Raw genomic sequence first — 24,272 nt, 5'->3', positions numbered from 1 at the left:
TCAAGTCAAGTCAAGTCATTTTTATTTGTATAGCCCTAAATCACGAAGAGTCTCAAAGGGCTTCACAGATTGTTACACTATATTACACAAACTATTTTCAACCGACAAGAGGAGTAGGTTATTCGTATGCAATGGAGTAGAAGTGAGTTTTAAGTTTAGATTTAAACATTTCCACTGAGGTTGCAGATCGAATCTCAGGGGGAAGAGCATTCCACAGCACCGGTGCCCGGATGGAGAACGCTCTCGAACCAGCAGAAGACTTCTTTGCTCTCGGGATCACCAGAAGACCGGCACTCTCAGATCGTAGGCTTCGGACCGGGACATAGTGGCAGATCAGATCTGAAAGATAAGAGGGAGCAAGTCCATGTATGATTTTGTACAATACTAAGAGAACTTTGAAGTCACATCTTTGGCTAACTGGGAGCCAATGCAAGTTAGCCAAAATCGGTGTTATGTGATCGTACTTTTTTGTCCTAGTTAAAAGCCTCGCTGCGGCATTTTGTACTAGCTGAAGAGACTTGATTCTGGACTTCGGGAGACCGGAGAGTAGTGCATTGCAATAATCGAGACGGGAGGTAACAAATGCATGAATTATTGTTTCCGCATCAGACTGAGACAGTATTGAACGGATTTTAGCAATGTTGCGAAGATGGAAGAAGGCAGTTCTAGTAATTTGCTTTACATGCATCTCAAAGGATAGATCAGGGTCAAATATGACACCTAAATTTTTAACTGAGTCACTCTGTGTGATGTGACATTTGTCAATGTTCACAGCAGTTTTTGAGAATAAGTCCCGGCATTTAGAAGGACCAATGACTAACATTTCGGTCTTTTTAGAGTTAAGACGCAAGAAATTGAGTGACATCCACTCTTTTATCTCAGTGAGACAGGCCTCCAAATTTCCACAGTTTAGTGTGGAAGATTCCTCCAACGGAAGATATAGTTGAGTGTCGTCTGCGTAGCAGTGGAAGCTGATATTGTACTTGCGAATAATATCACCTAATGGAAGCATGTAAATGTTGAAAAGTAGGGGGCCGAGCACTGAACCCTGCGGAACACCGCAGGTAACATTAAAGGGCTCAGATGTCGTTTCACCATATTTAACACAGTGCGTCCTATCTGAGAGGTAGGATTTGAACCACGAGAGGACGGCTCCTGAGAGACCAATCCATTTTTCCAACCGTTCTAGTAGGATATTGTGGCGCACTGTGTCAAAAGCAGCACTAAGATCCAGCAGCAGCAAAAGTGATGAAGCGCCAGAATCCATTGACATTAGGAGATCATTTGTTACCTTGATCAGAGCTGTCTCAGTAGAGTGGTTAGCCCTGAATCCTGATTGCATGGATTCAAAAAGGTTATTCTCCGATATGAAAGCATTCAGCTGCTGTGCCACTACTCTTTCGAGTACTTTAGAGAGGAAAGGTAGGTTTGACACAGGTCTGTAATTACTTAATATTTCTGGATCAAGGTTGGGTCGTTTCAGTGTGGGTTTAATAACGGCGGACTTAAAAGCTGCTGGAACTACACCTGAGGAGAGTGATGTATTTATAATATTTAGAACTGAAGGCCCAAGGACGCTAAAAAGACTTTTAATAAGTGAACCTGGGAGCGGGTGTATTTATCTGTAAATCTGACTCCCACACACAAAACTCACTGCATGTCATTTCTCTGTCATATAAAATAAACCACTTTACAGACTCATCTGAGAACATACCGACTACCAAGCTTGAAGAATTCAAAAAGTCAAAATCTGCACTTAATATAGGAAGTCTTTGTATTATGTTTCTATTTTCAATGGACGTCTACTTCCTGCATCCTTTTAATCCAGCGTCAAGATCCGATGCTCAAAAAGCGAGATGACTTTGAAGACATCCTTGAGGAACGCCGCCACTCCAGCGACCTCCGATATGCTGTCAAGTGCTACACCCCCGTCCTCTACAAATGTTTGACGCCGTGTACGCCTGACACACTCAAGAACACTACGCTGCACTCGGACCCTGTTCGTTATGTCATCCGACAGGTATATATTAAATACAATGGAACCTCGGTTTTCGAACGCCTCTCAGTTCGAACAAATCGGAGTCCGACTCAAAATTTAGAGAAATTCTTGCTTCGCTGTTCGGTCAAAAAAACGGAGTTCGAACGCTGGTAACGGTGAGTGCGTACGCTAGGATGCGATGCTGAGCGGCGTACGGGTGTAGATCGCTCGCTGAGCTCTTTTCGTGACCGACTGTTATCGCGTGCGGACGTGCTTCGTTTTGCTTTCGCTTTTAATAAGGTGTACCAAGTGTTTTAGCCCCTAATTATGCCGCCGAAGAAAGACAGTGCAAGCAGCAAAGTTGCTACAGGTAAAAAAGCAAAGTAGTGCTTACAACTATTGCATTTAGGAAATAAATAATGGCAAAATATGAAGGAGGTGTGCGAGTGTCATATCCTCTCCCCACTGTCCACCTGCGCCTTCTGCTGACCACCACAAAGGTAAGAAATCCTATGCATAATTCTTTTCTTTATCCTTTTTTTTTTATTTTTACACGTAGCGTAATCTTTCGTACGGAAGATTACGATAACGCGAACGTACGATTAGCCTGGGTTAGCTTCATGTTTATGTTAAACATTCAAGGTAAACATTCAGGGTGTTGGGACGCAGCCCCCTTTCCAATGAACCGCTCACCACTTGTTGTGGAGACCCGGGTGACCTGATTTTTTTTGTTTTTACACGTTCATGTTAGCGTAATCTTTCGTACTGAAGATTACGATAACGCGGACGCACTATTAGCCTGGGTTAGCTTTATGTTTACGTTAAACATTCAAGGTAAACAATCAGGGTGTTGGAACGGATTAAAACGATGTACATTATTTTCAATGGGGAAAATTATTTCGGTGATCGAACAAATTGGATTTCGAACTGGGTTCTGGAACGGATTATGGTCGAGAACTGAGGTTCCACTGTATCTCCTTAATTGTGTGTATGTGTAACTAAAAATTGTATTTAAAAAAAAAAAAAATTCACCAAGGTTGCATTGGAGACGGGCAAACCACCGGACGATGTCCAAGCGGAGGCTTCTGGCATTTTGGACGAGATGGCCCACCGCTTGCAGCTCAGCACCATCCGATTTTTCGCTTTCACACTCAGCAAGGTGTTCAAGACGTTGTTCCGAGGTGTCTACGTTAATGAGGACGGCATCCAAAGAGTGAGATCTTATATCAATGTATTGTTTCTCAAAATGAGGTAAACTCGTGAATTATATGCTAACGAAGCCCGCATCTCGCTGTATGGTTAGCTCCAGCAGGCCATCCAGGAGCACCCGGTGGTCCTCCTCCCGAGCCATCGTAGCTACATGGACTTTCTGCTCATGTCCTACATCCTGTACACATATGATCTCGCCCTGCCTGTCATAGCTGCTGGAATGGGTATGGTGTCATGAAATACTTGGAGGGAATATGTTCTTTTTACAATTAAAAAAATCTCTAGTTATATTGATTACATTTATTTTATTTATATTTGTTTTAAGAAATAGGCAACATACTTGGGCCATCACCGCCCTAAACAAGCCTACTAAACTGTGAAATATTTAAATCTTGCCGGGCAGCACGGCGGCGCAGTGGTTAGCGCATGTGCGGCACAGTTATGAGGTCATGAGATCGAACCTCCTGTGTGGAGTTTGCATGTTCTCCCACGGTCCAAATTGTCCCTAGGTGTGAATGAGCAAGTGAGTTGTCTGTCTTTGTGTCCCTGCGACTGGCTGGCAACCAGTTCAGGGTGTCCCCTGCCCACTGCCCGAAGATAGCTGGGATGTGCTCCAGCACCCCCGCGACCCTACTGAGGATAAGCGGTAGCGCTGATGGATGGATGGATGGATGGATGGATGGATATATATATACGTATATATATATATATATATATATATAATTAATTTCATTTTCATTTCATATCTTGCCTGTTGTATTGAAAAATGAGTATTGTTTAGAAAAAAATGGGTATTCATGGTATTTGGTGAGCTTTTTTTTTTTTTTTGGTTTGAACAATTTTATTGACACTATTAACAGCAAATAAACAATGTGAGGTTTGAACCGACAATCTTAACAGCAATTAAGCATATTCACTATTTCGTTATTCACAATTTTGTTATATCTGACAATATGACGTTTTAACATTTTTTTCCACATTTTTAACAGCAATTAAACACACAATTTAATTATATCATATCCCAACAACATGAGTTTTTATCGACTTATTTAACATTGTTTTTTTTGGATTTTAGCAAATAAACAATGTGAGGTTTGAACAATTTTTCTCGACAATCTCAACAGCAATTAAGCATATTCACAATTTCGTGACGTTTTAACATTTTTTTCCGACATTTTTAACAGCAATTAAACACACAATTTCATTATATCATATCCCAACAATATGAGTTTTTGGGAATGTTCCTGTTGCTAAATGGAATTGCACTACTCTTCATTGCGCTATTTTTCATTGCACTATTCTCGGTTGTGGTCAAAAGTTTACATACACTTGGGAGGAACATAATGTCATGTCATGGCTCTCTTGAGTTTCCAGTTATTTCTATAACTCGGATTTTTCACTGATAGAGCGATTTTCCCTAGCCATTTTCACTTCAATTAGGGGCTTTTGGTTCACAAGCTTCAGGAAAGCTTCTGGTTGAATTTTTGACCACTCCTCTTGACAGAATTGGTGCAGTCCAGTTCAATTTGATGGCTTCCTGACATGTACTTGTTTCTTCAGCATTTTTCCACAAGTTCTCAATGGGGTTTAAGTCAGGACTTTGGGAAGACCATTTCTAAACCATTCCAAAACCTTAATTCTTGTGGTTATCAATGATCATAAAGACAATTCTAATTCTAATTGTAATTAGCACAACCAACTCTCTGTTTGTTTTTCCTACCTCCAGACTTTATGGGGATGAAAATTGTGGGCGAGATGTTGCGGATGTCCGGGGCCTTTTTTATCCGACGCTCATTCGGGGGCGACAAACTGTACTGGGCCATCTTTTCAGAGTACGTCAAGACCATTGTCAAGGTGAGGAACAGTATAAGGATTATTAGAACAACACAAATTCTGGATTTCATTTTCTTTTTTCATATGAAATTTTATAGAGATATTTCCTACATGCTTATTTTTCTTTATTAGAGCGTCATCTTAACCTTTAAAATTATACTAAGTATGAAAATGTACTGTATTTACCGGTAAGTTTATAGTTCAGTAGACACTCAAAAAGGGAGCAGGAAGTGAAAAAAAGGCCTTAAACCACATTAAATATGAGAAAATTCATTAACAAAATTCAGAATCAAACGTTTTTCACTAATGTAAACTCCTTTTTTCAGAATGGATACGCTCCCGTGGAGTTTTTCCTTGAGGGCACACGAAGTCGAACAGCGAAATCTTTAACACCAAAGTTGGGTAAGACTACCAAAGGATCAGGATAATGAGCCCCAAGTCCCCATGCCTTTTTATATGTACCCGGTGCCGTGTTTTAGGTCTGCTGAACATTGTAATGGAGCCGTTTCTCCACGGCGAGGTGTTCGATGTGAGCCTGGTGCCCGTCAGTATCGGCTACGAAAGGATCTTGGAAGAGGCGCTCTATGCGCGGGAGCTTCTTGGCGTTCCCAAGCCCAAAGAGTCCACGTTGGTGAGTTTAGATGGATAACAGACGGGTAGTTAAAAAATTAAGGGGACCAGGAAGATGTTTGCAACATTGTATTGCCTTTCAGAGGCAAATTTGAGACATTGTTCAGTGTTAGTGGGATCTGGATTTTATTTACCGTCAATTCCTACATTTTAAACACTGCGGTTTTAAATACGGTGCTGCTTACTGTTTTTTTTTTCATTCTCAGAGAAAAAATATTCCATGTTTTTGCCAAAATTATTCATATAATGCATTACAGGAGCAAAACGGGAGGTTCGACAGTATTTAATTCAAATTGTGCAACATACTGACGAAATTCCAACTTGTCCCCCTGCAATTAAGTCTGGAATTTATTCATCTAAAATGAACAGCAGTGGAAGTTACCTATCAAACACGCTACACTTCTCTTTCCTTATCATTGAAATCAATGTCACGTCGCTGGAGTTTCCTTTACTGCTCGAGGAACGATAACAAGCTAACGCAATTTGGTCATCCATCCATCCATTATCTGCAGTCCTTATGCTCAGTTGGGTCACGGGGGTGCTGGAGCCCATCCCAGCTCTCCTCGGGAATTGGGCAGGGGACACCCTGAACTGGTTGCAATTTGGTCCATTATCGCTGCAACAACACATTGAGACACATCTGTTTTGCAATCTGTCACTGTTGTTCACATTATTGTAGCCCTGGCACTGTCGTTTAGAAATCTAGGGCTCACATTTTATGCGACACAGCGATCTTTCTTGTTTTCTTTTGTTGCAGTAGTAAATATGTGCTCTTCTTTGTAATCGCCATTTTCATTTCTTTCAGCGCGGTTGTAAATATGTGCTCGTCTTTGTAATCTCCAATTTGAATGATCACATGATTTTAAAACACGTGACGCAAACAACTCGGGGCAGAACTGAAAAGCAATGCATCTGAAAACGGCGCAGCCTGTCCGCTTGTTCATGACGCGCGTGCAATATGTGCATTTCTTAGTCACGTTCGAATAAACTCTTTGTTTTTCATCTTTCTTCGGGTTAAAGTTTGCGTTTGGACCCAATTGAAGCAGGCCTCTTCATATGTTCACCATTCTTATACGTTAACAAATAAAAACAAAACAAATGCATAGACAAGCATGACATTGTTTTCCAGCACCCCCCTGGCCACCATTCCTCCTACTTAATGTGTTCCGCCCTAAACAGCTTTGCCAAAAGTAAGCAGGAAGTACAAAGACAAAATTGAGTTTATTTTTTAAATTTGAGCATGCGGCTTTTAATTCCGTGCGCTCTATAGTCTGGAATTTAAGGTATCTGTATTCTATAGTGACTGAGTTTCTCATTCCTTTTTCTTTGCCAGGGTCTTTTCAAAGCTAGAAAAATCCTACGTGAGGACTATGGTAGCATCCATGTTTACTTTGGTCAGCCCGTGTCGGTCCGGAGTTTGGCCCACAATCAAGTGGACCGCTGTCAATTTAATTTGACGCCGAGGTAACAAACCAGTAATAATCTGTGTTTAGAGTTTCTGGTGGCTCACCAGTCTTTTCCTGAAAGATGCAAACCCACGTTGACACTCTTGTTATTCGTTTGAACCCTCTTACCTGCACCTTGTTTGTTTTGGGTTTTTATTTGGGCACAGCACAAAAAATTAATATCAACCACTTATTCACAAAAGGAGACAACAACATTTTTCCACAAAAACAGCTTTACAACACAATAAGTTATAGTCGGGTTCAAAACAATGTCCGGATGAAATAAGAGACTTTTGAATTACATTAAAGAAAAGCGAGCACACTGAAACAAGGCAAAATTGTGTTCTTGGATTGCTATGAAACAATCCCATGGATTGAAGCGTGAGCCTCTTTCTCATTTCTCATAGATTTCTGATTAGAGGAAAGAATAAAACACATGCACGTAAGCACATTCTGATTGGTTTAGACAGGAATCACATATTTAAATGCAGTGTATAATGTTCCTCACTAGACGGCATGTGAGTATAATAAATGATACATCACAGCAGTTTGTTTGAAAATAGATAGGAGTCTTGAGAAACTTACAAGCTGCCTCCAAATTGTAGAGACAAGGTTCCTTTGGCTTGGGAAGCTTATGCTCCTGTCCTTGGGTTGTATGGGTTAGATGAAAGGAGTTCTGTGCACCTGTTTGATAACAGATAGGGCGGCATTAGCTCAGGAGGTAGAGCGCTCGTCTTGGGATCAAGAGGTCGCAGGTTTGATTTCCGGCTCCCCTGTGTTATATGTCGAAGTGTCCTTGGGCAAGACACTGGATCCCTAATGCCTCCAACAAGCAGGTAGGCGCCTTGCATGGCTGACTCCCTATTTATTTTCTATTACTCTGCTGCCATCTTTTGGCTAAAAGTCATGATTGCAGCCTTAAGTTTTCAAATATTGCACCCCACATTTTAAGATAAGTAAAATGTAGAGAGAGAAATCTGCCACAGGACTACATTTTTTTTCTCTCAACCTACATTTCACTACTTATTAGTATCTACAATTCTGCCTCCTAGACCTTTTTGATTTAATTAGATTTGCCACAAAATGCCTGCATAGCAATATTCACCACAATTAGAAAATGTCAGTGATTTCAATCGAGGTTTTACCACCAGTATTCTTCTATATTGCACCAAAGCAACACTTAACTTTCTCAGCTTTTGTAAAACTTAGAAATAATGTCTTCTTTTCTTAGGCATATTCCTGCAAAGCCCAGTGAGAAGACTGTTCGCTTTGTGAACGCCGCTGCCTATAGGCTTGTGAGAGCTCAGGAGGAGAATTCGGTGCTGCAGCCTTGGGTCCTCCTGGCAACTTTGCTGCTCCAGGAGGGAAAAACGGGCCTGCCACTGGATAGACTGACGAAACGGGCTGTGTGGCTGCGGGATCTGAGCCGCCAGTATGGAGCCTTCCTCCACTGGCCCGGTATAGAGTGTTTCTTTGTTATGTCAACAATCAGCCCATTATTGCACTCACACACACACAGCCCTTTTTTGTTTTGGTTTCAAACATAGGTTGAGAAGAAAATGCATAAAAAGCGCACAATTTTTGGACTTGTTATGAGTTTCTCGGTTTTGTTTTTTCAGATTACACACGACCATCTGAGGTGGTTTCATCTAGCCTCGCCCTGCACAGAGGCCTGGTGAAGGTTACTGAGGGGAGAGTTCATCTACAAGGTTTGTTTGGGACTAATGTGCTCCGAAAACTAAGATATTACCCTTCTGGTTTAAAAAAATAAGAAATGAATGAATGGCCTTTATTGTCATTATGTAACAGTGCAACTAATTAAGAGGGCTTCTCCCTTCAGTGCAAAGCAAGACAAATTAAAAGGATATTGTCGGTACATAAAAAAAATCACTGAATTGGGGAGCCAAGTGCCACACATATACAGTACATGATGATGAAATAACAAAAATCTTTTTTGTTCTTTTTTGTACATATATATGAGTGTGTGTGTGTGTGTGTTGTTAAAATAAGCAAAATGTATCCGCCAACAGAACAAAAACCCTCCTGTTTTTTTCCTGAGTTAAGCAGTTGCTGTGTTTCCTGCAAAATGTCTGGATAAAAAGTAGTTAAAAATGTTGGTACGATCATACTTGTACTTCCTCAGGACCAGGAAAACCTGCTGTGGTTAACGGAATGATAAAAGTCCAGGCATTATTTCGTGCCATCAAACTAGCACTCCTGGATCATGCATTATCCGAAACACACCAGCAGGTCCACGTCAGGATGGCTCAAACAACAGAATGAAGGATCTGGAGTGCCCAAGTCAAAGTCCTGAGTTAAACCCAATTGAGATGCTGTGGTGTCCACGGGCAGTTCATGCTAGAAAACCCTCCACTATGGCAAATTTGAAAAATAAATTGCAGAGAAGAGTGGGCCCAAATTCTTCCACAGCGTTGTGAAAGTCCCATTACCAATTATCGTGAACATTTGATTTCTGCTATCACTGCCAAGGTGGCCCAAAGGGGGCAATTACCTTACTTTTTCAAATAGGGGAAGATAGGTTTTGATTTTTTTGTGCCTTAATAAATGGAATCAACATTTCAACACTCAAATTTGTATTTCCTTGGGTTATCTCTGTGCGCGCTACTAAAATTGGTGTAATCTGAAACCTTTGTTAGTAATAATCATGCCAAAAAAAACCACAGAAATCAGGACAGGGACAAATACTTTTTCACGGCACGGTAGTTAAAACGTGATCTCACTCCGCAGCGGCTGACCCGGGTTCCTCCCCTGAAGAGGAGCTCCTGAACCGGGCAGTGTTGGCGCTCTCTTGCGCTTCCTACAGGAACCAAGCCCTGCACGTGTTCCTGCGACCGGCGCTCCTCGCCACTGCTATCCGCGCCGTCTCTTCTGCACGGAAACGTGAGTGGAAATCACCCAATGACCACTTCAATTTGCATTCAAACACTTTTTGTCTTGTTTAAACATGCTCAGAGGAGGTTTTTGACCATTTCACATTATTGAGGGACGTCTTTTCTAATGAGTTCATCCTGTGTCCTGGAGCTGCAGTGCAGGTGAGCACCCACTGGACACAAATTTTATGATATGGATTTCAGTGGTTTTTTTTTTCTTTCTTGTTATAGGATTTTGAGGAGGCCTCTTACCTGCTGGAGAAGACACAAGCGCTCCAAGTCACACAGTTCGATGTGGTGGTGACGGAATGGGGGCACAGGACCCTGGACTTCCTCACAGGGGTGCTGGAGCCTTTTCTGCAAGGCTACCTGGTGGGCCACATTTGGTTCTTAAATTGCTACAACCTTTCATAGACATGGATTTTACAAAAGGTTTACTTAGTAATTCTAAATAATGAAATAGAAAAATTAACATATCTTATATTTTGCACTGCTCCACAGAATAATCAAAGGGGCATTGTGTATTGTTTAAGGCCACCTGGTCGTAAACTTTATTCATTTTAACAGCAAACAATATTGATTTGAATACTAAGCAAAGATAAATGAACTATAATATAAATGTGGATTTTTTTAAAAGTAATAGTTGGTTGAGAAATTTGCATGGCATTTTTACTAACATATACTTTTCTAAAACTTAAGGAGGTTAAATTTATTGAAATATGAAGAATTTCATAGAAAATTACTCTTGACATAAAACAGTGTGAAATCGATAACTCCAAACTTTAAACAGTGCTCATGTAGTAACTGATGTTTACTACTTCAATATGTATTTTCTATTAAACTACAAAAATAAAACAAAGCAATGCTTAGATTTGTATTGACAATGTTGACTCTTTTATACATTCTTAAATGTGATTTTCTATGTTCGGCAGCTCTGTTTTGACAGCATTCATTTAAATTCCATCCATCTATTATCTGCACCTTATCCTCAGTAGGGTCGCGGGGGTGCTGGAGCCCATCCCAGCTATCTTCGGGCAGTGGACAGGGGACACCCTGAACTGGTTGCCAGCCAAACGCAGGGCAGACAGGGACAGACAATTGGCTCGCTCATTCACACCTAGGGACAATTTGGACCGGCCAATTAACCTAACATGCATGTTTTTGGAATGTGGGAGGAAACCAGAGTGCCTGAAGGAAACCCACGCAAGCACGGGGAGAACATGCAAACTCCACACAGGAGGTTCCATCTCATGACCTCAGAACTGTGTTGCACACGCGCTAACCACTGCGTTGCCGTGCTGCCCCTTAATTTAAATTACATTACTTAAATGTAAAAAAAAAATCATCAAATAGCATTTATTCAGACCAAATATTTTAGAATTAAATGACACAATATTCCCCCCAAAATTTTTTAGACTATTTCTATCTCCACATTGTAAAACCAGCACCAAGGGCAGCTGATGCGGCTGCGAGAGTTATACTTTAAACTCGGCTGGTGAAAGCACTGCTACATCACCTGGTATCGGTCCTAGCCCGTAGCTAACTAAAATACTGTACGTTTTCAAATTTCTTTTAAAATGTTCCTCTATGTTTACTAAAGTCTGCATGTAGTATACTGATGTTGTTTATTTAACTGCACAAATAAACACAGGTGGAAATTATATTCAAATTATACGGCGAAAGATGAGAATGTTTCACTTGAAACGGACACGGTTTTAACATAAAATAAACTGTAACGCGTGTAACTGATTAAGTATTTTCTTATCTTTCCTCATGATAAACCATCATCATTTGTGCAGGTTGTTTGTCGTTTCTTTCTGGAGAAGGCTGACCCCACGCTGACCCAGAAGTCGTTTATCCCCGCCATTCGCCAGTTTATCATCAAACTTTTGGTGGCAGGTGCGTCCATTTTTGTAGTTTTCATCCATGAGGCAGCATGACATGTATGTTGCATGACGCTTAGCCGTGTTCATTGCAGGTACGCTGTCTCACTTGGAGGTGTTATCGTCTGACCTGCACAAAAACGCTCTGGCCGCTCTGCTCAGGCTGGGGGCTGTGAGAAGGTGCGCTTGTTTTATATACTTAAATGGACCACGAGCTTAAGAGCGATATGTAACCGTCATAAGATCGAACCTCCTGTGTGGAGTTTACATGTTCTGCCCGTGCTTGCGGGGGTTTCCTCCGGGCACTCCGGTTTCCTCCCACATTCCCAAGACATGCATGTCAGGTTGATTGGCCGGTCCAAATTGTCCCTAGGTGTGAATGAGCGAGTGTCTGTCCCTGTGTGCCATGTGACTGGCTGGCAACCAGTTCAGGGTGCCCACTGCCCGAAGATAACTGGGGTGGGCTCCAGTACCCCCGCAACCCTACTGAGGATAAGCGGTGCAGATAATGAATGGATGGAACTAAAAAGATGTACTAAAACAGTTTTTTCATTATGCATCAGGATAAAAATGCTGCATGAATGTAGCAAAAGAGTTCTTGTAATTAGTAGTTATCTGTTTTGATTGAGGATCCCTAATGTACTGCAAACATCATTTTATTTTTTATTTTTTCCATGACGAACACCTCAGAGAGTACTGTTTTCCAGATGGAAACTTTATATGGTCCAACATGTAAACTTAACTTGCTTTAAGCTAGGGGTGTCAAACTGGTTTTAGCTGGGGGCCACAAATGCCCCAAAAAAATCTCACGGGGGCCGGACTAGTAAGTTTAAGAGAAAGAGAGAGGGAGAAAAAGACAGAGAAAGAGAAGGAGGGAAAGAGAGAGCGATAAACAGATAGGAAGAACAAGGGAGAAATAGCTAAATAACAGTGAGAGAAAAAGAGAGAGCAGAATGAATGGAGAAGGGGGAAATGAATATAGAGAGAAAAAGAAAGTGAAAAAAGAGAAAGATAAAAAGAATAAGAGAAGTGAAACGACAGAAAGAAAAAGATTCAGCAGGGGAGAGAGCGAGAGAGAGATGTCGAAAAAGGGAAGGAAAGAGGGTGTGAAAGAAAGAGAATTAAAGTGTGAATTAGAGAGAAAATAGAAAGAGAGCAAGACAGAGAAAAAGAAAGTGAGAGAGAAATAGAGAAAATAGAAAAGAGAGAAAGAGAGAGTGAACAGGAGAAAGAAAAAGACGGAGAAATAAATAAAAAAGAAGTGAGTCAGAGAGAAATGGAGAAATACTACCACAATTGTTTTGCAAGTGTTAACTGGCTTGGGTGACATCCGGTGGAAATATTTAAAACTACAGCTCATTTTCCTCTTGCGCTTCTCTCACTGTTGTCTTGCGGGCCGGATTTAAACCATTGGTGGGCCTGATCTGGCTCGCGGGCCGCCTGTTTGACACCTGTGCCTTAAGCTGTAGGAACTCTGAAAATAGAGTAGAAGGGACACATTGCTATTAAGCTCTACTACTTTTAACTTCTCAGATTTCTTTTGCGATCCCAAATTAATCAGTCATGATTTTTTCCTTTTTATTTTTGCAAGCAATTGTAAAATGACTATTTTAATGTCACAAAACAGAATCTCACCTTCTTTACTGTGTTTGTTTAGAGCACAGCAGAGTGTCCTGGTAGTTAACAAAGTGAAACTCAGGTCTTTAGAAGACACTTTAGGTAAGTCGAATCGCCTTATAATAAGCCTAAAACGAAGCTAACCTCTCACTTTGTGCACAGGAGGAAAACTCCCCGTTGCAATGGCCCGCCTCTGATGCTGGAAATTTTCATCGAAAGAGGTTTTTTGACTCGAGTGCCACAAACGACTTGAACTCATGAAATGGGAGATTTGCTCACCTTTTTGTATGTGAGTTTTTTTTGAACTAACAACTTCTGAACAAAAAAATGGTACCTTAGAAAGAGGATGCAGCCATGATCAAATAATTCATGTTTACGCTCTTGTATATATTCAACCATGACAATTGCCAAGAAAGTTCCAACAGAGGTGGGTAGAGAAGCCAAAAATGTTACTCAAGTCAAAGTACTGTTACTTCAGAATAATGTTACAGACGCTCCCCTACTTTTGACATTACACATTACAAATATCTCGTGCATCCATTCAATACGGTTGGTGTTAAGTGTAAAGAAGAGGCGAGCTGTTTCTTCTAAAATGGCAATGGAATAAGAAAGCTTGATGCGGTTGAGAAAATGGTCGGAGCGCTTTTTTTCGGCCACTTTTTACCATGGAGGAGGACTTCTTGAAGCGCATCTTCCAAAAGTAAGTTAAACTCAACTTTATCCTTCTAGAGCATATTCTTTTTTGAAATGTATTTTTTTTTTAGTACAAAACAATACAGGTTACTTATACAAGCCTTAAACATACTTCTATAAACCTTAAATATAGCACTGAAGCAACTTTCGGACAAATTCAACTTAGTTCATAAGTAGGGCAGCGTCTGTACTCAAGTAGAAGTAATAGTAGTCATCCAAATACTTACTTGAGTAAAAGTACTTGGTGAAAAAAACCACTAAAGCACTGAGTAAATGTTTTTTTAAACAACCAATCAGATCATCAAATGATCAAAGTCCATCCATAAAACAAAAAATTAATTTATAAGTAGATTAAAATAATCAACGTAAACTCAAGTGCTTTAATACACAATACAATGAAAATAGTATAGATCAAATAAATAAATGAAGCTCATATAACACCAAGTACCTTATTTAAAGCCCCAATACTTATTTTCAACAGGCTCTGCAAGCAGGATAACAAGCTAGCCAATGAACTCAAACAAAGGAGACATTACATATTGTAGCTGGTGGTTGGCACCCTTTTCAAGGGGAAGGTGCATATGATGTGAGGCCAGTGGTGGTGCTCCTCTTTTGTGTTTTCATAGTCTGTATTGCTAAGCAACATTTTCAATCTGTTTCATCCATAAACCACATTTCCCCCGCCGAAGTTGAAAAGGGTCACGTGACGAGGCGGCTACGTTTGATTGGTTAAACATGGGTGAGTCTGGCAGAATTCTGTGTCGAAATAAATGTGCCTTAGCGGAGACAGACAGACAGGGTTGGGTAGGGTTACTTTAATTTGATTACTTTCAATTACTTTTGGATGACTCCAATACCAAATATGCTAATAAAAGACAAAAGAAACTAAATATGAATAAAAGGATGACTCAAGACACGTGGTAAGCTTTCTCTCCTGGCTTTAATCTCTTTGATCTCCGGCAAAACGAACATAAAATGCGACAGAAACAAAATGAAAATCAATCCAAACATCATTTTTGCCGTTCCATGTGTTCCGTTACTCCCCAAGCCTGCACAAAATTTAGTAATTTTATTCATATTTAGGTTCTTTTGTCTTTTATGAGCAACTTTGGTATTGGAGTAATCCAAAAGTAATTGAAAGTAATCAAGTTAAAGTAACCCTACCCAACCCTGTTTATTAAGTAACCAAGTAACAACTTCAATGTTGCCTAATGTAGCGGACTAAAAGTACCGTTTTTTCTTCACAAATGTACTCGAGTATAAGGATTTTAAAATACTCCTAGCAGTACAAAATTTCCCAAAACTTACTCAAGTAAATGTACTCCGTTACTACCCACCTCTGGGTTTCAAGAGCGTTTTAATGTCGACTTCACGTGTCAAATGTGTGCAATTACCTCAACAAGAAAAACTTTTTTCTCGACTCTTTGCAGTAATAGTCTTTTCTTAAATCCTACTTTTGTATTTTTTACTAATCCATTTTTTTTTGTCGTGCTAAAAAATCAACAAAATTAAAGCCTTTTAATAAATGTTTGCAATGGTGAGCGTTCAGTGTGAAATGAAACTGTTATGAGGCGCACAAGTAATAAAAATCAATGCAAATTTAGCCTGAAAAGAGGGTTTGGAAAATTATGTGTGACCAGTAGAGGGCAGACTGGTCTCAATTTTAGCTTGCTTTTACAGTTCACACGCACACTCACATTGTGGACATTGGAAGGTCATTTAAGGGAAGTTTACTTCATTTATATGTCTAAAAATTTGTATTTTCCTAGAACATTTCTTTTCTAAGCTAAAGCCATTTGGAAAATGCAATTAGTAGTAGTGTAATGTAAGTTCAGTTCCCAATATTGGTGCTGATGTTGGCCTCATTTTAAGGAATTGGAACTCTCACTGATGGCAGATACCAGTAACAGTTTTATAATCAGAAATTCAGACAAAATATGAATGAAATAATCCTTCGTTTTTGGCAAGGTTTATGTTCTAAAAAGGACCTGCTTTAGTCAAAATCCACGCTGTAGAAACCTTTATGTATTTGTTAAATACTCTATTATTCATTAAAACCAAAGAACAAACCCTATTTACAGGCTTTTTATACCGTCAAAATATGATTACAGTATAAAAATATACTTGCTGCTATACTGTGTTGCACTATTGATTTTAGGACTACATTTTTATAGCATGATATTTTTATGTCAACGTTATGAAAACATGCTTTTACATTCCCTTAGCTAGTCAAGAAGTCCAACTTTGTTGGCCATAGAAAGCATTTTCCTCAGCCTTTTTGTGCCTTTGAGGGTTCAGGGCGTTTTGTTGACATTTTGGCTTTTAAAGCAACTTGAAATTGAAAAAGGTTGTGCACAACTTGAACCACCACGTTACTGACGCACAGGCATAAAATGTGCAAAGCGACTGTTTAGCCATTAAGAATGGAGAACACAGTGCACGATAAAAATCCGTGGGGTAGTGAAACCGTGATAAGTATATATGAATATTACTTTATATTATTAATTCAATGCAATTTTGAGGGAATTTGAATTCATGTGTTTTTCAGAGTATCAAAGCTCTCTCCCTCTGACACATATAGGATGTACATAGCCCTGATCTACTTGATCTCGTTGCTTTTTTTAGTCTTTTATTACGTAAGTCCCATGCACTTAAAGGCTTACAATCATGCACTTTAAGATAGGGTTGGGTAGCAAAATTGAAATTAATATGGCACAGAACTAACCTGTTTCCTTTGTGTCATCTGTAACAATTAAATAGCTTTGCACAGTATAACAATTAATTCAACGCAATTTAAAGGAAACCGATTTAAAGGCATTTGTTTCTTCATAATGTCGAAGGAGGAGAAGTACAGTGGAACCACCATAATCCGTTCCAGAACCCTGTTCGAAAACCGATTTGTTCGATCACCGAAATCATTTTTCCCATTAAAAATCATGTAAATCGTTTTAATCCGTTCCAACACCCTGAATGTTTACCTTGAATGTTTAACGGAAACATAAAGCTAACGCAGGCAGCTACGTCCGCGTTATCGTAATCTTCCGTACGAAAGATTACGCTAACATGAACGTGTAAAAATAAAAAAATCAGGTCGTTTACAAGTTGTTTAGCACCCGGGTCTCCACAACAAGTGGTGAGCGGTTCATTGGAAAGGGGGCTGAATTCCAACACCCTGAATCTTGGGCTCCGTTCCAACACCCTGAATGTTTAACGTAAACATGAAGCTAACCCAGGCTAATCGTACGTTTGCGTCATAGTAATCTTCCGTACGAAAGATTACGCTAACATGAACGTGTAAAAATAAAAAATAAAAAGATAAAGAAAAGAATTATGAATATGATTTCTTACCTTTGTGGTGGTCAGCAGAAGGCGCAGGCGGACAGTGGGGTATTCCCTAGCAAGATCAGACACTCGCACACCTCTTTCATATTTTGCTATTATTTCATTCTCCAATGCAATAGTTGTACGCACTACTTTTCTTTTTTCACCTGTAGAAACTTTGCTGCTTGCACGGACTTTCTTCGGAGGCATAATTAGGGGGTAAAACACTTGGTACACCTATATTTAAAGCGAAAGCAAAACGAAGCACGTCCGCACGCGATAACAGTCGGTCACGAAAAGAGCGATCTACACCCGTACGCCGCTCAGCATCGCGCCCTAGCGTACGCACTCACGCATTACCGGCGTTCGAACTCGGATTTTTTGACCGAACAGCGAAGCAAGAATTTCTCAGAATTTTTGGTCGGACTCCGATTTGTTCGAACTGAGAGGCGCTCGAAAACCGAGGTTCCACTGTACACTAACGAATTGTAAAGGTATGCGGTATTTGTAATATTGACTACTCAAGATTTTGTCATAGTCTTAAAAAACAAAAATATCATTTCGGAGCTGCCTCTCGTGTTGTGTTAATGGGATTTGCCATTTTGGAACTATTGTGTTCCTTCAATGATATCACAGCTCTAGAGGAAACGAGCCAGATCCCTCAACTTTGAGACAAAATTCCTCGAGTCTTCTCCAACGTGTCTTAAGTTGGGAATTTCATTGGCGAATCAATGTTTTAATCAACATTTAAATCTGTCACTATTTGCCAAAGATTTTTGAAGCCAAAGTATTATTTTCAATACAGGGCCTCTAGGTTGACTCAAAGGACTGTGGGGGAAAAAAGGCTTGAAATAGGCCGAGAGTGGTGTCAATCAAAAGGTCTGAGGCTAACTGCCATACGGGAAATAATCTGACGAGTCTGTTTATTAATAAGTGGGAGTCATGGAGCAAAAGAGATGAATTACATTAAGGCCCCTCAAATGATGCAGGAATGCTTTTTGGCGGATTTTTTTCCCCCAGCATTATCGTGTGTTTCAGAATAAATATTTTAGACGGTTGGAATCTCGTGAATGTTACCAGACCACATTTGTGAATGATCGTTTCTCAAGTAGAATTTTACAAGTTTTCTGGGTGATTTGGTGTTCGGGTGTCCTTTTTAAGACTGATTGTAATGATTACATTTTGAAAGTCATCATATCTTGAATCCCAAGAGTTTAAGCATTCTAATATTTGGCATGACTTATTTCAGTTATTTGTGAAATTGTGAAGACACGACTTTAAGTTTCATTTATTCGAACTCATGTCACATACTATAACATTTTAGCCAAGGCTAATTCTCAATGTCTGTCCCCAGAAAGGCTTTTACCTATAGAAACATACCGTAAATTCCGGACTATAAGCCGCTACTTTTTTCCCAAACTTTCAACCCTGCGGCTTATTCAGCGATGCGGTCAATTTATGTACCGTCTTTCTTTGTAAATATGTGTAACCCATGTATAATATGTACTTGCAACTGTATGTTTTTGTAATGTATTTATTTGTATTTATTTTAGACACTTATTCTGATATGTTTTGCGCGGATGAACGAAAAATGAGGGGCGGAACAAACGCGGGGTGCCGAATTTAAGTGGGGACCGCTAAAGGTGAGGGACAGACAAGGAAAGAGAGGGTAAAAAGTTGGTTAAAGATAAAGGAGTTGCGTGAGTAAAAGTGTTCATCTGATATATTTTTCCCAGCCTTACCTTTGGAAATATACACTTTTTTCCTTGGATTACTTTCAACGGGACCCGGACTCTGCAGGTCTGCATCAAACCTTAAGTACCGATATCATTTTCCGTTCATTTTGCCGGCTGTGCTTTTTGGACTGTGGACTTTAATGAAGGACATTTAGTTTCAATCGCGGGACTTGAAGTCGGGTTTGGGTTAATTTTGTGTTTGTGTTACATGTTTAAATGTGGGCGCATGCGGCTTATATACAGGTGCGGCTTGTGTATGTACAAAATCGGTTTTCCTCTTAAAATGTGGTGGGTGCGGCTTATAATCAGGTGCGCTCTATAGTCCGGAATTTACGGTACATAAAATACACAATATTATAAGACGGCACAATTGCAGAGGCTACAGGTGGTCACATATCTGACCTCTTTGCTTATCAACAGACTTAAGAAACCGAAGGGGTTACCCACAAGCAGTGTTCCCTCTAAGCTGCGCGCGTGTGCAATTGCGCACTGCTCGCACATACTCAGCGCACAAGAAAATCTAGCCGGCGCACAAAAATGAGGGCTCAAAATTACTAATTAAGAAGCGACTTAAGTCAAAGTTACAGTGCATGAAGGTAAAAATACACGGGTTCCCCTGACGTTGTGTCCTAAATGCGATATTTTGAAGTCAAAGTGGAACGAAGTTGAGTAAAGTTAGTAGAGTTTGTCGGGAACCGGCTTCTTCGGCTCGGCTCAAGTCAAGTCAAGTCATTTTTATTTGTATAGCCCTAAATCACGAAGAGTCTCAAAGGGCTTCACAGATTATTACACTATATTACACAGACTATTTTTTAGCCGACAAGAAGAGTAGGTTTTTCATATGCTTCGGAGTAGGCTCACTAAAAAACCCACTTTCGGGTCCTAAACGGCTCTTCAGGTTGTTTTTGTTTCTTTAATCCCAACATGACCAAATATTATGTAAAACTATGCACAAAATGACTTAAAAGAAGGGGGGAATAGAACAAAAACGAAAAAAAATACCAAAATAAAAAAGTAGTGAAAAGCTGAGAAAAAAAGAAACAAAAGGAAGAGAAAAAAAGAAGGAAAAATTTAGAAAAAAGCCAGAAAAGATATAAATGTAGGAAAAAAAGTAAATAGAGAACAAAAAGAAAAGAGTAACAGCTCGGAAAAAATAAACACAATGAGATTTTTTAATTAAAAAAAAAAGTAGGAAAAAAACACGGAAAAAAAGAAGAAAAAGTTTGTGTTGCATTCAAATAATTTCCAATGATATCAAGTGAATCTTGTTGCCAACATTGTACTTCCACTCAAAAATGTGATTAAGTACAGTTCTGTATCTTACCCCCCAAAAATGTTAATATTATGCGACAAAATATACCAGGAAAAAACAAGAAATGGATATCCTGTGAAAGAATTGTAAGAACAAACGATGTTTGTATGCCGTACAACCTTTGCAATAGCACATGAGTCAATTCATTCAAAAGAGACAAATAATTTTGCATTGCCGAAACTCAATGTAACGTGATGTCAAGTTTTGGACATGTTTGATAATGACTTAGTTGCCACACTTGGGATTGCCGTTGCTCACTGTTGTTTCAAGCGTTGCTCACCGACTTTGTGTGAACGCTCAGACCCGTAAGGAAAATGACAGGGAACATTACCCACAAGGGTTCAAGTCAGGCCACCATGCACAAACAGATCCCTTCAAACCTCCCGAAGAAGCCCGACAGCTTTCCTCCTCTAGCCTCCCTGTCCGTCTCGCCCGTTTGCCCCAGAATTAATCATGCAACGTCGTCGTGGAAATAAGGTGACATTTCCTCGTAATGAGAGCAACAGGCCAGACACCCCCCCCCCCCCCCCCCTTCGCATCCGGATTGACATTTTCCATTACAGAGTCAAAACGAACACGCGTGTCACGGTGTTTGTGCGCACCATCGCAGATTTTATTTATTTATTTATTTATTTATTTTTGGTCCCGGCCCGCGGATCATCCATCTTGTTACGGCCGCGTCCGCGCGCGTGTGCGTGTCGGGAAGGTGAAAAGGAATGATTTATGGATGGGAGCGGTGCCGGAGAGCTCGGCGTACAGCAAGGCCTGTAAATCCTGATAAAAAAATACTGGATAGAAGCAATTTAATGCCATCAATCTTCACACCTGGAGGCTGTGATATATTGGCAGGTGTTGGGAGTATGTGTGTACGCGTTGAAGGCAATCTAAAGCCAACTGGTAGTTGAAATTTCATGTTCTGGGAAAGGCTGACAAAAGTTAAAAGCACAAATGGAAAGCCCATCACGGTGGAGATATGTCACGGAGGCTAATGTTCTAATAGGAGCAATTTGGACTTGTGAAAGGAAATTAAGATAATTGCCATACATAGAAGGAATGACAAAATCACCCACAAAGAGGAAACGGAAATAGATTTCCCTGTCCTCAAATGAGGTTGATTTCTTTCCATATGATTTTTAAGTTTTAGAAAATTACACTCGTAACTTTTTGGAGCCCATCCCAGCCATCTCCGGGCAGTGGGCAGAGGACACCCTGAACTGGTTGCCAGCCAATCGCAGGGCACACAGGGACAGACAACTCGCATTCACACCTAGGGACAATTTGGACCGGCTAATTCACCTGAAATGCATGTTTTTGGAACGTGGGAGGAAACCGGAGTGCCCGGAGGAAACCCACGCAAGCACGGGGAGAACATACAAACTCCGCACAGGAAGTCTGGAGCTGGATTTGAACCCATGACAGGTTCCCATGACATGAACTGTGCCGCACAAGCGCTAACCACTGCGCCGCCGTGCTGCCCTTATATAGCACTTAATCACAAAAATAAAAAAATAGTTTTACAGTGGAACCTCGGTATTCGAACGCCTCTCAGTTCGAACAAATCGGTTCTCGACTAAAAATTTCGAGAAATTCTTGCTTCGCTTTTCGTTCCAAAAATCGGAGTTCGAACGCCGGTACGTTGAGCGGCGTACGAGTGTAGATTGCCCCCACCCCTCGTGAAGAACTGTTGTCACGGCAACACGCACTCCTTTTCTGTTTCCGTTTTTCAAAAGCGGTGAAGGGAGCGTTTTGACCCCTAATTATGCCTCGGGAGAAGGTCGGTGCAAGCAGCAAAGTTGGTACAGGTGAAAAAAGAGGAGTAGTGCGTACAACTATTGCATTTAAGAAATAAATAATAGCAAAATATGAAGGAGGTGTGCGAGTGTCAGATCTTGCCTCCGCCTTCTGCTGACCACCACAAAGGTAAGAAATTCTATTCATAATTCTTTTCTTTATCCTTTAACCGCTCACCACTTGTTGTGGAGACCCGGGTGCTAAATGACTTTTTATTATCTTTTTATTTTTACACGTTCATGTTAGCGTAATCTTTCGTACGGAAGATTACGCTAACGCGAACGTACGATTAGCCTGGGTTAGCTTTACGTTAAATATTCAAGATAAACATTCAGGGTGTTGGAACGGATTAAAACAATTTTACATTACTTTTAATGGGAAAAAACAGCTTCGGTGATCATACAAATCGGTTTTCGTACAAAGAAATGGAACGGATTATGGCTGAGAACCGAGGTTCCACTGTACTTGAAAATCACGATGACCCAGCACTGGCGAGGTATTTCGGAACAGGTCGGCGGGCACCTCAAATATCCTTAAGGGGCACCACTTTGGAGACCCTTGGTATAGACAATAGAAAAAATCTATCACTAGCTTTGAGAAGAAGCAAGTTTTTTCAAGCCTTCGGAAAACACATGGCGTCTTGGTGAGACAACTATGTTCTTTATGTTCTCAGCTTCCCCAATCAATTTTGTTGTGAAACATTACGCGTTTGGGTCTACCATCTGTTCTGCTTCTGCCAACCGGTGTGTGAGTGTGTTTGTGAATGGGTAAGCGTGAAGCACATTGTAAAGCTCTTCGGGAGGTGTTCAGTGACTTGACGAGCGCTATATAAATGCAGACCAAGAGAAAAATAGAGAGTGAAAAAGGGGGGGAGAGAGTGGGGAGAAAAAGGGAAGGAGAGAGGGAGAAAGGAAAAAAGCAAGGGAAAGGAGAAAAAGAAAGAGAAGAGAAAAAGGAAGAGAGAGAGAGATAGAGAGCAAAATAAGGTAAAACGACACAGAGAGAGATAGAGACAGAGGAACAAAGAAAGAGAAAAGACGTAGAGAGTGAAAGAGAGAGAAATAGAGATGGAGAGAAAAAGGTAGGGAGAAAGAGAGAAAGGAAAGAGAGCGAGAGAAAGAAAGGGAAAGAAAATACAGAGAGAGAGGAAGAGAGAAAAGGAAGAGAGAGAGAGAGAGCTTGCTTCTCTGAGCGTCCTCTCGCAGGCCGGATTCAATCCCTTAGCGGGCCTGATCCGCCCCGCGGGCCGCCCGTTTGAAACCCCTGTCTTAAACCTTGTCCGCCACCTTCATTTCAAACCACTACGTTAGATTCGCCCCATTTTCTTCTTTTTTTTTAATTTTTCCTTTTTCGCGCAGAGTAATTATAACTTGTGCCGATCATCTCATTTACACGCCAACTGGAATGCCACACATTCACACATTCCCGGTGTTGATTTGTTTTTCTTATTTTAGAATCCGACTTCCTCCGCATCCTATTTCCCGATGCTACCGACTGATGACAATTTCCTTTGTCAATTTCCGTCGTGTTAGCAGCATCGCCTTGAAAACGTCGGACGAGAGCATCAGATTTCTCGCAAAGGATTTGAGGCAGGCCGCCCCCGCCGCCAGGGCAGCTGGGAAATTGCATTCGCGGGTTGCTACAAGGTCCCGATAAATAAAGGCTTATTTGTTTTAAGTACCGTAAATTCCGGACTATAGAGCGCACCCGATTATAAGCCGCACACACCACATTTCAAGAGGAAAGCCGATTTTGTACTTACACAAGCCGCACCTGTATAAGGTAGATTAATATTTGTAATATTTCCTTTTTTCCTTGTTTTCTTTTTTTTTTTACATTATTTACTACTCATTTTATGTTTATTGTGTGGTAATTTAATTGTATTCGTTTCATGTTCTGATGCTCTGATGATTTATTAAAAGAAAAAAATTCA

The 24,272-nt window shown here is 40.5% G+C and overlaps 1 protein-coding gene across 2 annotated transcripts in view; it reads left to right on the top strand.

Moving 5' to 3' along the window:
* The window catches only part of gnpat (glyceronephosphate O-acyltransferase), a 26,444-nt gene extending 2,172 nt beyond the window's left edge, over nt 1-24,272 (top strand). The window contains exons 2-18 of one of the 2 annotated variants that reach the window (XR_015848220.1): nt 1,829-2,020; nt 3,015-3,191; nt 3,282-3,411; nt 4,914-5,041; nt 5,347-5,422; nt 5,500-5,651; nt 6,984-7,114; nt 8,327-8,553; nt 8,715-8,804; nt 9,844-9,996; nt 10,069-10,148; nt 10,218-10,358; nt 11,786-11,885; nt 11,965-12,049; nt 13,527-13,588; nt 13,649-13,775; nt 23,794-24,272. Coding sequence is in view for 1 of the 2 variants with exons in the window: in XM_088324550.1 (XP_088180676.1) it covers nt 1,829-2,020; nt 3,015-3,191; nt 3,282-3,411; nt 4,914-5,041; nt 5,347-5,422; nt 5,500-5,651; nt 6,984-7,114; nt 8,327-8,553; nt 8,715-8,804; nt 9,844-9,996; nt 10,069-10,148; nt 10,218-10,358; nt 11,786-11,885; nt 11,965-12,049; nt 13,527-13,588; nt 13,649-13,683 (1,959 nt within the window). In the remaining variant the exon portion in view is untranslated. Of the gene's footprint in view, nt 1-1,828; nt 2,021-3,014; nt 3,192-3,281; nt 3,412-4,913; nt 5,042-5,346; nt 5,423-5,499; nt 5,652-6,983; nt 7,115-8,326; nt 8,554-8,714; nt 8,805-9,843; nt 9,997-10,068; nt 10,149-10,217; nt 10,359-11,785; nt 11,886-11,964; nt 12,050-13,526; nt 13,589-13,648; nt 15,710-23,793 lie in introns of those variants that run through there. The other variant, XM_088324550.1, reaches the window with a different exon arrangement.

The sequence above is a fragment of the Urocampus carinirostris genome, chromosome 20, assembly GCF_059441175.1.
Source record: "Urocampus carinirostris isolate Australia breed hairy pipefish chromosome 20, RoL_Ucar_1.0, whole genome shotgun sequence".
NCBI lineage: Eukaryota > Metazoa > Chordata > Actinopteri > Syngnathiformes > Syngnathidae > Urocampus > Urocampus carinirostris.
This window is presented reverse-complemented; position numbering and strand designations above follow the sequence as displayed.